Source organism: Desmodus rotundus, chromosome 3 (genome assembly GCF_022682495.2).
Source record: "Desmodus rotundus isolate HL8 chromosome 3, HLdesRot8A.1, whole genome shotgun sequence".
Taxonomy (NCBI): Eukaryota; Metazoa; Chordata; class Mammalia; order Chiroptera; family Phyllostomidae; genus Desmodus; species Desmodus rotundus.
In genome coordinates, this window is record NC_071389.1 from 85814019 (window position 1) to 85827243 (window position 13225).

Below are 13225 nucleotides of genomic sequence, written 5' to 3' on the forward strand. Positions count from 1 at the left end.
GTAATTTTAAGCACTGCAATGATTTTATGCTCCTAACAAGTCCCACACAGAGAAAGATGTGATGTAGGCTCTTGAATTCCAAGGGTCCTAGCATCCCAGACCAAGTAGTGAGGTATTCTCTTTTCAGATGAGAAGAATTCCTGCAGATGGTTAAAGACTGGTCTCCAGTGTTGCTGAAACTGTCTTGCCTAAGCTCAATGGCTCTGGGACATCTGTAGGATTAAAGAGTGTCTTAAATGACCACTGTGTCTGGGCCAAGACAGAAGGAGAAAGCACAATCTGATGGATGATGGGATGGTGAGAAGTAAAGACCCTTAGCCATGTAAACACAGTTTCTTTGAAATAAGACACAAATGCGAGTAAGTTTTGGATCAGCGGAAACCTGACAATCTCATGAAGTACATGAATCCCATATTCTGGCTCTCAAATGCCTTGGACTATTGAACAAAGGCTGCCAGATTGTTGTTTTCTATTCCAAACACTTTTCACCAGGTAAAAAATCCTAATGTTTTAAGTGAGTTTGCCCAGAGCCCATAGATTACTGAACATTCTTGGATAGTATAAGGCAAATAAATTTGCATCTGGAATGGCAGACAGTGGTGGTGGTGTTTGGTAGAGTGGGCAGTGTCTTTGAGAAGTGTGATTGTCATGCAAGTACAATATGTGTTTTATGAACTTGATCTTGTCTAGTGCTCATAGCAATCTGAATTTCAGGGCCCTGTCTACCATGCCCAACGGGAACATGCCAAGTTCCTACCCTTACGGGAATTAGCTTTACCACCTCGCCTCAAGTTTTATTTATCTGGCATAATGTATCCTGCATCTACTGTATTTCAATACAGTAAAATGCAATGTCAACAAACTGGAGAAGCATTGAAACATTTTCAGGAAGGTGGGGGTGTTCTTATATATATGATTACAGCCTCTTTCTTTTGGGTGCTAGCTTAAGAAGTCAAGCAAAGACCAAATAAAGAGATAAGTCAAAATATTTGGCACTTGCCCGAACCCTCCAGACACTGGGTCTGGCTTATATTTGGCCCTCTCCGCGGCCAGTTTGTGAACAGCTTCTGGGAGGGTGTGTCCTAACTTGCAGCTGCCTTTGAGAGCCACGTGTCCGCTAAGAGCCTATTTTACATCCGTAAGAGAAACTAAGACAAGAATGGGAAAACTATCACTTTTCGGTTCTTCCTCAATCCAGGCAGCATTGATTTAACAGCTGGGTTTGCTCTTACTTAGTTAAAGCATCAATTTGTGTGATCTTAGAAGAGAAAGTTTCACACTGAGGTGCTGATCAAGTCATTTTCACTAGTGATGACTTCTTTGCCTTTGCTACCTTGCGGTTCCTCGGGTGCATCCTAAAATTCTGTGAGCACTTGAAACCTACGCGCCGCCCAAGCTAGCTTCCCGGGAAAGAGGGAGTGAAAGGAGGGGCGGGCCTCTTTAAATACTGGAGAGACGAGCCTCACCATTGGCTGCCCGCCTGTCCATTACCCGAGAGGGCGGGGAGTCCAGTGGGCTGGAGTGTGGTACCTGAGCGAGAAGCGCACCAGAAAGCCCACGTTGGCTGCTGCGGGAGCGCAGCGTTGAGAGGCGGGAGACTGCGAATTCCGGCGCCGACGCCACGGTCACTGCTCCGCACACTGGCCTACTTCCCTCTCATCCTTTCTGTGAGCGGAGTTTGCAGGGCAGCCGGGAGAGCACTGTACGGAAAGGAAGATCCTTTCGCTTGGGGAATAGAGCAGTGCGCGGAGATTTTGAGGGGGAGCGACAGTGCCGGAGGGCGGAGGGGCGAGGAGTTTGTGAGCGAGAAAGGAGTGAAGCCTCACGCAGAAGATTGGCATCTCCGGACTCCTGGTCGCCACAGCCTGGGCCCTACAGCGGGGTCAACTTCACAGCGGCTGTGAGAGCCAAGGAAAGACGTGCGCGGGGATGCTGCCTGGCATCACCTCCAGCTGGTGAGCGGTCCCACTCCCCGCCGCCCCGGGCCCCACTCAGCCGCACCGGAGGGCGCGAGTTAGCGCACGTGAGCGGGCAGCGAGGCCGGAGAGCTACCGCTCCCTGACCTGCCTCGGGACGAGGGCTCTGGCCACAGCTCAGCCCGGACTCTGAAGCACCTGGCCTGTACCTTGCGCTTCTAGGGACCTGCGCGGGAGAGTGGTTCTCCCGGTGATTTCCCCTTCACCGCCCGCCCACCCCCCCGCGTCCTGGGCAATTGGGGGCGCCCCAGTGGACCATGAAAGATAAGGACTGAGGGCCAGGAAGGGGAAGCGAGCCCGCCGAGAGGTGGCGGGGGCTGTTCACGCCAAGGGCCACAGCGGTAGCGCTCCGGCCTCACTCCCCAGCTCCACGCCTCGCGGGGCCCACGGGGCCAGCCCGGCCAGGCGGGAATGCCGGGGCTGGGACGGAGGGCGCAGTGGCTGTGCTGGTGGTGGGGGCTGCTGTGCAGTTGCTGCGGGCCCCCACTGCTGCGGCTGCCCCTGCTCGCCGCCGCCGCTACGGGCCGTGGGGCGCTGCTTGCGGATGGCGGGAGCCCGGGGCACGCGGAGCAGCCGCTGCTGTCCTCCTCCTCGGGCTTCCTCTACCGCCGGCTCAAAACGCACGAGAAGCGGGAGATGCAGAAGGAGATCCTCTCGGTCCTGGGGCTCCCTCACCGGCCCCGACCCTTGCACGGCCTCCAGCCACCGCAGCCCGCTGCGCTCCCGCAGCAGCAGCCTCGCGGGGAGCCCCCTCCTGGGCGGCTAAAGTCCGCGCCGCTCTTTATGCTGGATCTGTACAACGCCCTGACCAACCACGACGACGAAGGCTGGCCGTCGGACGAGGAGAGGCGGCAGCCCGGGCCCCGGAGAGGGGCCAGCGTGTCCCAGCCCCGGCAGCAGCCTCTCGGAGCGGCGCACCCCCACAACCGCAAGAGCCTCCTGGTCCCGGGATCTGGCGACGGCGGCACGTCCCAACTGACCAGCGCGCAGGATAGCGCCTTCCTCAGCGACGCAGACATGGTCATGAGCTTTGTGAACCTGGGTAAGGATCTGGGGTAGCGTACAACGAGAACAATCCCCGCTTTCCAGTGTTCTGGGCTTGGGGCTGTGCAGGGTGAGAGGGTGGAAGAGCCCTTGGCGCTCGAGTGGGGGCTGGCGAGACTGGAACGCGAGAATGGGCGGGCCGCGCTCCAGCCACCTGCACGGCCGTGGGCGGCACGTGCGGCCCCCATAGCCGCGGGTCTGGCGGCCACAGGAGGCGGCGCACTGGTTGAGGTGCGGCGCCCCGCAGGTGCGTCTTTGCGGGCGCCCGGAGCAAGTTCAGCGTGATTTCCCCAAGAGTGCCCGGTTTGGGCCAAGTTAACTAGACTGTGGCGGAAGGTCCGGCTCGAGTGTAGTCAGCTGGGAACGAGAAGGCCCTTCGACACTCTTTCCCCTCCTGTTTCCTTTTGCACCCTTAACGTGCCGAGTGCCAGTTTTCCCACCGGGACTTTTATGGAGTCCGACAGCAGCTGAGAGCTTCGGTAGCTTTGTGTGATTGTGTTAAGTGGCATCCACGATACTGGAGAAGGAGGGTTACAGAGGAAGGTGCCTAACAGGACCGCGGAAGGCGCTCCAGTTTCGGCCTGGCGGGTCTGGAGCTGGTTTGGGGCTGGATCTCGAGCCCAGCTCTGGGGTAACCAATCCAGTAACGTTTCTCACATGCCTTTGGCCATTGCCCCAAAGGCTGACCTGCTCATCAACGCTGCCCAAGCTTTACGGGCAGAGAAAGGGTGCTGGGTAGGGGCCGAGGTTGGGCGCTGAGCTGGTCTGAACCGGTTACCAGGCAACAGAATGGAAATTCAAGGGTGGCTAAATCGGGCTGCGCCGCAAGTGTCTGTGGCAACCCCCGACGAAGTTTCGTAGCCTCCCCTACCCCACTCCCAAGTTTTCTAATCTGTAAATGAGAAGGGGGTGAGGAAGGCTCCCCCTCCCCCCACCCCCACCCCAGGCAATGCCGCCGATTTGCGCACTTCTTCGTTCACAAGCTGGCTCAGTTTAACGTACACAAAGGGATGGTGGGGACGCGCTCTCCACGAGAAGAGATCAGGGTGCAGTAGCCACGCCCGGAGCGGGTGCAGCGGCACTGTAAGGTGCGTCTCCGCGGGCTTCCTTTCCCGAAGGACGCGTGGCTCTCTGCCCAGGCCCCAAAGTGGGTTAGCAGACACTTGCCAAAGAAGCATGCACGTCGCCAAGCCAAGCCAGAGACCTCCGTCCGTCATTTAAGGACATTATTTACTTGAATGACTACCCTGTAAAATATTATGGTGAGTTCTTTACAAGTCTATCTATAGGATGATCCTTAACTCCGCTGAATTTTAGGGGAAGAAAGGAAGAGTGAGGGCGCAGGGGGTGGAGATGTGAAGCAGGACGATTGGCATCCCAGTGGTGCAGAAATCCTCCTGCGAAATTCATGAATCAGAATCTCACAGGCTCAAGGCCTGCCAATCCTGCTACTTGCAGTGCCAGGGGCTCTGATTGGATAAGAATTTTCACAATTTATTGGAACCGAATCCAAGGTTGAGCTACTTCCAGGAAGCATTCTAAGGAAATTCTCCTGCCAGTCAATAAAATCTGGGGGGCGGGGTACAGAGGACAAGCGCTGTTCCTTATTCGAACATCTCTGATTCTTCTGGCTTGGTAAATTCCACCTCTTGCCCGCTCCCTCACCCCCTTCCTCCCCCAGATTTTCCTGACGGTCTTGGGGAAATGTTTTATTGCCTCTTGTGGGTAGTCCCAACCTGGACAAAGTGGAAGCAGAGAATCTTGTAGTCGGCGGAAAAACAGTTCCTGGGTTTGGACCGTGATTGTCAACCTTGGCTGACCATTAGCATACCTGAGGACACTTAACAGAACTAAGGGATACATACTGGGGCTTCTCTTTGCAGCAATTAAGTCAGAGGCTTTGAGGGTGGTCTCTCTGCCTTCCCTTCCCCTCCCTTTCTCTCCTTCTCTCTCTTTCTCAGTGCCTCAGGCTTTTTTAATGTGCTACCACGATCAACAAGCACTGGCTAGGAGATTCTGATGTCTGAAGGAAATCAATAAATCACTGCAGTACGTGATTAAGAGCAGTGCTTCCTTATGTTAACGGCTCCCAAATGGTGCTACACATTTGAGTCAGCTGGGGGCTTAAAAAAAAAATCTAGATGCCCAGGTGGTAGCCAATCAATTAAATCTGAGTGTGGGTGGTGGAACCCAGGTATCAGCATTTTCAAAGATCCCCAGGTGATCCCAGTGTTTGGGAACTACTGCCTAAGTGGGAAATTGTGAGAGTTGGCCTAAGGCAAGTTTGTAAAGTACCCTGACATTTACTGTGTTTAATGACCTCCAAATTCTCCTCCTCCCTTGCTTTTCTGACCTTTTCTGGTCTACAGGTACACATTGCTTCTGAGACTCACTGCTCGAACTTGGTTGCCAACTAATCCTGCTAAAATGATGGTTTAACACAGTATCTCCCTAGGGATACTTTCGTTTTTTCATAAAGGATTTTTAAAGATCCAAAAAATACCACTGAAAATTTAAATATTCTAAGAATATTCAACAATACTAGTGTTAATTTCAGTCCTTCTCTCCCTCCCAGGCTGATATGGAACTGAAAGAAATCCATGGGTAGGAACTCTGCCCCCAGCCCCTTATGTCAAGCCACTGGGCTTTCTGACTATAAGTTCTAAGTACTGATCTGTAGGTCCAGACCTGGACTCTGCCTGGTACTTAGAGGAGAAAACCTTTTCCACATAAGAGGAATTGAAGTCATAAAGCCATGCCACCTGCTAGTCAAGCAATTCTATTTAATCATAATCCATTTCACAGTAGGAAAGGGGGATTCATAATAAGAGGCTAAAATGGCTCTGAGTAGAAGGACAGTTCATTTGAAGAAAGTAATTGCTTAGCAATGTGGATTCTTTAAATAAGGATATTGGGAGAATTCCACAGATTTCCTAATCTGTGTTGATGGCATGTCAGCCGCTGCATTGCATGACTTTTCTATTAAAGAGCCTACAGAAAGATCCATGTTACAGTTTTGTGTTTTAAACTACTCTCACACCCATTGAGTTAGATGTATTATAAACTGGAAGTATAAGGGAAACATAGCTGTAAAAGTCATTTTTCCTTGGGGCTGAGGACTAATTTACCCATGAAATACCCTTAGCTCTGACTGGTGTGACTCAGTGGTTTGAGTGCCAGCCTGTGAACCGAAAGGTCGCCAGTTTGATTCCCAATCAGGGCACATGCCTGGGTTGTGGGCCAGGTCCCCAGCAACTGATCCATGTTTCTCTCACACATGGATGTTTCTCTCCCTCCCTTTCTCCCTCCCTTTCCCTCTCTCTAAAAATGAATAAAATCTTTAAAAAAATAAGAAATACAGTTAAAAAACCCTGATCCTTGTCAGCTAGAGTGATTATCAGGAAGTATGAATCGACAGCATTAATTTCTCTTGCATATCCCAAATACTGGTCACTGTTGTTTATGCTGACTGTTTTAAACTCCCTCCAGGTGAACAGGCTGGGGGTGTGTAACCTCCTAAGTCCTAACTGGTTGGTGTGCAGAGTGCCTGGGGAAGCTGGTGTACTCATGAACCTGCATTCAATCAGGGCCACAGATGCCATTTTCTACTTGTTTTCTAATGCTAAAAATGTCTTGGCAGCCGAATAAACAAGGCTGCCAATTTGGTGACCTTGGAGAAGTATCCTGAAATACCCTTCAGGTCTTAGCTCAAAATTCACCTTCTGAGAGAACTTTTCTCTAACCACTCCACAGGAATCAGTGCTCCCCCCACACTTTCCCCCACTTCTTCACCATCAGAGCACCCTGTTTATTTCCTTGGTTGCACTTATCACAAGGAGTGTATTTTTTTCTTTTTAAATTTGCTTACTCATTTATTTGTCACCACTCTAGGATATCAGCCTCAAAAGGCAACCAGGCTTATCTACTGTTGTAATGTAAGTTCCTAACATAATGCCGAGCACATAAGAGCTGCTTAATAAAAGTTGAGTTAATGAAAACATAGGCATATCTCTTACTTAAAGTTTATATTTCACTAATGTGGTGATCATTTAGAGATGGCACACCTATAAGTAAGTACGTGAAGACATTTAGGATATTGAGATTTCATGGTATTTGATGTGTATCATAATGCTTAATTAATAAACTTCTTTTGCATTAGCTACCCATATGTTTATTAATTTGTAATATGCATTACATTTGAGACCAGTGCAAAGGTTTCTTTAAATCTCTGCATTTCAGACTTCATTTATTTATTTTGAATTAATGAGGAGTTGAACTCCAGATGCTAGGATAAAATTAAATCAAAAACTCAAATTATGCTCAAAAAGGAATCAGTATGTATTAGAACAAGTAATAAGAAACTTGTACTGAAAGTACTGGCAATCTTCTGACAAAATTACTCTTGGGAAACATAAATTAGAAGAAAAATGGAAATATTCCTTACTTGCGTGTGTAACCAGATACACTATACTGTCTTTTTCTCATAAACATAGGATCAGTGGTACTATTTTTCATTTAAGCTGCCTGTTTTAAGTAAAGTTTTTGTTAGCAGCAAATAAACCCACACCCACAAGCTACTCACAGCAAAAATAGTTTGGAGAGTGTGGTTCAAAGAAGCAGTAGATTTTTTCCTAAAGAGATTTAAAATAGTAAATGTGAAATTCAGTGGTATTTCAACAAAAATGTTGTACAAAGTGTTCTTAAAGTCAGATCAAAGGGCAAGCAGATATCATTGTTTAGACCTCAGATGGTGTTTCCTCTGGTTGTCCTTCTAAGAATGGGTATAAATCCTTTTTAAATATGCTGAATCATGTTCAGTTCCTCTTCTGAAGCGCTTACCTCTGATTTGCATGGACAAAAGGATTCTCAGTGGTACAAGGAAGTGAGTGAAAAACACCCCCTAAGGGTCAGCATGTAATAATTATGTTTCATCACTGTGCGTTCTGAGTTTAGCTACTTTAAATATCGGGTTTCAAATTAATATTCTACTTGAATGTGGTGGGGGGAGGGAGTGGGTGCGTGGGTGAATATTGGATATCAAAGGTGGTAGAGCAGACTCTTAAAGATAACAGCTCTGTCATCTTTGCCTCACCTCATCTGTTTAAATGCTGAGTTAGAAAGGAAAATAAAGAGGGTAAAATTTCTGGGATAATTAACCAGCTTTCCGTAACCTTTCCCCAAGTCAATCATCCACTCTATGCTGTATTTAAAATGAATTAGTTCATGTAATGCTTAATTTTTCCTTAACTTAGAGCCATTACAGTTTTCTCTTAGTTTTTCTAAGAGTCTTGTGAGTCTTATTCTTTTCCCCTCCCCCATCCTCTTTGAATTTTAGTCACATCACTGTAGTGCTTCCATCAGTGGAAGGAGAGTAGACAATATTTTACTCAGACAATTATGTTCCTGGTTAGAAGCTTCGATAAGAATCTGAATAACAGAAGTAGAAATCAGTATAGAAACTCCTTAAGACAGCAACAGTTTGCAGAGTCCCCATGCATGTAAACAGCTATTACACATTAACCTTTCTGTCCCGCCCTCCCTGAGGCCCTTGCTTAACCCAGCCACCAGCTGGGTCACCCAGGGGCTGGTATGAGGGACAGCCGCAGGCTTCTTTTGCGTTCCTCACGGAAGAGCTAGTGCATTCTGTTGTCGTGTCTCTGTTTTCATCGTGACAGTGAAGTTGCTTTTATTCAAACATGGTTTTCCTCTCATAATCCCCTCACCTCTTCTTCAACACTCTGGCTCCCATCTCTTTCCCAATGCTTGCCCCCTGGAAACTTGTGACCCAGAAAATGGCTCCAGTCTCACCCAGAATACATGGAACTGGTGACACTCGTATCAAGGAGCAGGAAAACCATTTCTGTTTTAGTAAAAATTAGAGCTACTAAAGAACCAGGGCTGTTAAACTCTGAAGGTTTTGGGAATGCCAGAAATTGTCAGAACTTCAGTTATACCTGCTAATCTTCTACCACAAGCATTAGAAATAAATGACACTGTAGTTTGCTGAAGTTGATTGGATTTTTTTGTTTGATCAGTAGTGTTTTGAATATATTGTTCTCTACATTTTTCCCCCACTGTAAACACATAATATTTCAGCACCCTTGTGGATAAAGTTAGACTCTGGAGATGGCTGAGGCCACAGCTACCGTCCATAACGTTGTTTTTCTGGGAAACGTGCCCAGCAACAGACATCCCATTTTTATGTTGGGCTTTCTCTATCATTGAGAGGAAGTTTGAAATTATTGGTAAATTTGCGTTATTCATAGATCATAGAATTTAGAGCTTTAAAGGTTCTCGCATGTCATCTAGCCTCTTGTGTTTGCAGTTAAATGTGTTATATTTATTCAGGATCAGTTTCTGTTCACTGCTGTTGCATCTGAAGGCTGAGGGGCAGCCAGGGGAACCACAAAGAGATCCTAATGCATCAGGGGAGGAGGGCCATAGGGTTGTTGGTCAGGCATGAGTGGGTAACTGAGGAGAAATTACAAAAGCATGCAAGAGCACAGCCTTGGGGAATAGCCAAGATGACCAAATCTGGACTTGTGAGTTTTCTATCAGTGGATAGCATTCTCTTCTAGAACTCTGCTTTTAGGAAAGAAAAAGCTATGTCTATCTGTAAACATCTGGTATGTGGAAGGATTGTTGACCCCTGTTTTCTTCTCTGAAAGTGAGTTGAAAACCACATTGCTCAGAGTGGCATTGTTCCTCTGATGTCCGCAGGCACCGATTCTCTTCCTGCCCTTCCCATGCCTATTATTAAAGAGATTGGGTCCATAATGGAGATGATATCTAAATTACATCAGGTAATTCCATGAGAGGTCCCCACGGTTTTGTTATCTCTAACCCAGTCCCAAAAGACTGGGTCAAAGACTCTCCTTCAAACATTTTTGCAGAATGAGATTCTGGTTCTGAGTGGGAGAGTCTTCCTGACTTTCAGGTTCATGGGCACACACCCTTGATTACTGATCCTGCTAGATAGATTGGGATTGTCCTAGGCCTGAAACATCCTTGCTCCATAGAGCTAGTTTTATGTTCAGATTGTTTTCTCATCATCACTGGAGAGCCTGTCGGGGGGAGGAGTGCAGCGGCTCACAGCAGGCAGCAAACTGCCCCGGCGGCAGAGCCCCTGTGCCCTCTCCATCTTGAACTTTGATATCCGCCAGGACCCTTATTATGGCTCTTCTGTCACTTACCCTTTTCACCTTGTCCAGAATGTGACTTCCAGCCTTAAACATCTGCGTTTGTTGATTGTTGTTCCTGTGTTTACTGTCTTGTGGGTTTCCTGTACATGAACACAGGCTGGCAAAAAATTCCGATTTGTGTATCAGCAGAGCATAAACTAACCATGTCATTGGTGTGAGCTCTTTTATGTGCTGATTCCGCCGGGAGATTTTTATAATCAGCCTGGCTTAATCTCTGAGACCAGTTATTTTCTCTCCCTTCTTTTAAATCTGTGAATTATGTTTAAATATTCTGAAAACAGAGCTTTGTAAGCTATAAAATTAAGCACTGAAAGTTTTTCTTGACTTTGTTTTTTCCAGATTTTATTTGAACACCCATATCAGAAGAAGTTAAAAACAGAGAAGCTATGCCTTTAAATTTTTTTTTTATATTAGAGCAGTTATAGGCCTACAGAAAAATTAAGTGAAAGGTACAGCCATTTCCCATATACTGCCTACTGGGAAACGAAGAGTCTCCCTTCCTAGCAACATCCCCAGTCTGAGTGGTACATTTGTTACAATTGATGAGCCTGCATTAATATTTCATTATCACCCAAAGGCCATAGTTTATATTACAGTTCACTCTTGGTGTGAGATACTCTATGGGCTTGGGCCAATGTATAAGGACCTATATCCATCCAATGACAGAGTAGTTTCATTGACCTCAAAATCCTCTGTGGAGAAGCTGTACCTTTAACTAGGAAAATCAAATCACTAAAAATCTTAAAATTCAAAATATGTAGAGTTTGGGGAAATAGAAATAACCTACCTTTGTTGAGTAATATTTTGTTTCTGGTGTTTTACCACATCGGTGTATAAATGAGTAATTTTGATTGAATATGAGCACCTTGTTTTGTGCTTCTGTGTGTGGACAGCAAATCTAGTAGAAATCTCCCTCTCTCTCTTCTAGGAGTTTAAAAATCTTTTTTCTTCCACATACTTTCAGTGAGGTGTCTGTCACCATAGTACCTAGACAATCCCTCAGGCAGAGAGATATGAGCGATTAAATTTCTCCCTGGCTTGTGCCCTGTTTGATCCATGCTCGGCAGGATTTGGGGGAGTAAAAGAAAGAAGCCTGGAGAATGAATAAGAATTATAGGAATTCTGTGCTTGTAAATTATTGATATTTGGGGAGTTGGCAGGGGAGGGGTTAAATATTTCTCCTTTGTTTATGGAAATGTATATTAAAACTTAGTGTGACTTTTGGCTTGAGAAACTCACAAAAATATCTTTTACTGGTCCTAAAGTTTGGATCAGAGGACTTTAGAAGTTTCCTCAGGAGAGACTGTTTAGATCAGATTAAAACTAAGTTTATAAAGACTCCATAAATCCAGAGGTCTTTGTAAGTGATATATAGATTAGGCTCATTTGCTTTGAGCTGTTTTCTATGAGAAAGGGCTACACAGATTAATGGTAAATACGTGGGAAAATGCTATATTGTAAGCAAGCAACACAGTAACTACAAAGAGTGCTACTGAGCAAATAACTAGCAATGCATTTGTGATATTGGAAACTTGTGAGCATTTCTTTGCAAGTACTGTACAGGTGAGATATGACTTCTCCCTGTCAACTATGAATTCCAGTTAAATTACTCACCTCTTATGTCTTCCCCCACCCCTCCACCCCTGCAAAGATGAAAGAGGGAAGAGCTGGGGCCATGGCAGTTTCGGGAGGGGTTGAGAAATTCAGCTTTGTTTTATGACATCTGCCTTAGTATGTGCTGTGGTTTAACCACCTCTCTGACAGGATAGATGTTGACCTGAGCCAAGAGTGAAATGGAGGGTAATACTGAGGAGCACATAGGTGCCTTCAGCTGAAGGTATTAGGAGAGTTGTGTTTCTCCCAGAGGGCTGTGGAAAAGACCTTTGCATTTTTATGGCGTCTATCTAAGGCAGAATCCCTTAACGCCAGCTTTGGGAACTAGTCCCACAAATGTGGCTCCTTGGTTATTCCTTCTATTTAATTGAGGCTGTTTCACGCTGTTGTTACACACATGTATTTGTAGTCATGAGAAGATGCAGACTCCAGCATAGCTGCAAGGATATAGGTGGTCCCCAGTGGAGGTTACTTTCCTTCTTTCTCTCTTGCATTTCCTTTCCTTCTTCTCTTCATTTCCTACCATTAATACATTTGGCAACTCAATGGCATTTATTTCCTCTTTTACATTTGTTCTTTTGACATAGTGTTGGTGCCTTTGGTTATTCTTAATCTAACAGAGAAGATTGTACTCATTCCAGGAAGCCTGGTAGTTTATACCACCAAAGTGACTCATTGCTCACTGGAATGGTTAAGTAGCTGGTTTTCTTGATGGTGCTAGGAAGTGCTTAAGGCCTATTCAATACAGAGTTGAGGAAAGAGCACATCTTTAATATTCAGGAAGCTTGAGTCTAGCCTCTAATGTTAGTATGATCTCTTTTTATAATATCTTGTTCAAGCCACTTAACCAAATTTCCTTGTCTGTAAAATGTGAGTATTGCATTTTCCAAATAGTGCTTCATGGAGCACAACCTTTCCAACAGGCTCTGTGAAAGAAGATCACAGAAGCACTTTATGCCATATTCCTCTCTTTGATTTTTTCAAGTCTATTAGTATTTAAAGCCCTAACAAGCCCAGTGGTAAAGAAGTTTCCTCACTTGTTTTAATAGTTTTTTGAACTTACTTTTACTCTATAACCCCTATTTTCTGAAACACCCTTGTGTCAGACCGAGGCCTCTGCTACCACATCCACTCCTGATCCTTCCCCAGGGTGAGCCCCCAGAAGGCTGCATTTCCAGCTGCCTCTGCTCTTCTGTGGGTCCAGCTCTCACTGAAAGGTCTGCCCTGCTCCACCTTCCGCTGTGGTCCTGGACTCTCCCCTCCTTCCTGCCGGTGGAAGGGGCTTTCTGCTGTTGTTAACTGTGGATAATGCTAGTCCATGACCTGGTTGGCTGTTTGGCTCTCTCAATGCTATGCCACCAGCTCCCTTCATTAAATTCCCTCTGTTGT

At 46.3% G+C, this 13225-nt stretch overlaps 1 protein-coding gene across 1 annotated transcript in view; it reads left to right on the plus strand.

Moving 5' to 3' along the window:
* Positions 1–1524: 1524 nt before the first annotated feature.
* Positions 1525–13225, plus strand: part of BMP6 (bone morphogenetic protein 6) — a 175708-nt gene continuing 164007 nt past the window's right edge. Inside the window, exon 1 of the mRNA XM_024552371.4 lies at positions 1525–3018. Coding sequence (XP_024408139.3) covers positions 2388–3018 — 631 coding nt within the window. The 5' untranslated portion in view covers positions 1525–2387. The remainder of the gene's footprint in view (positions 3019–13225) is intronic.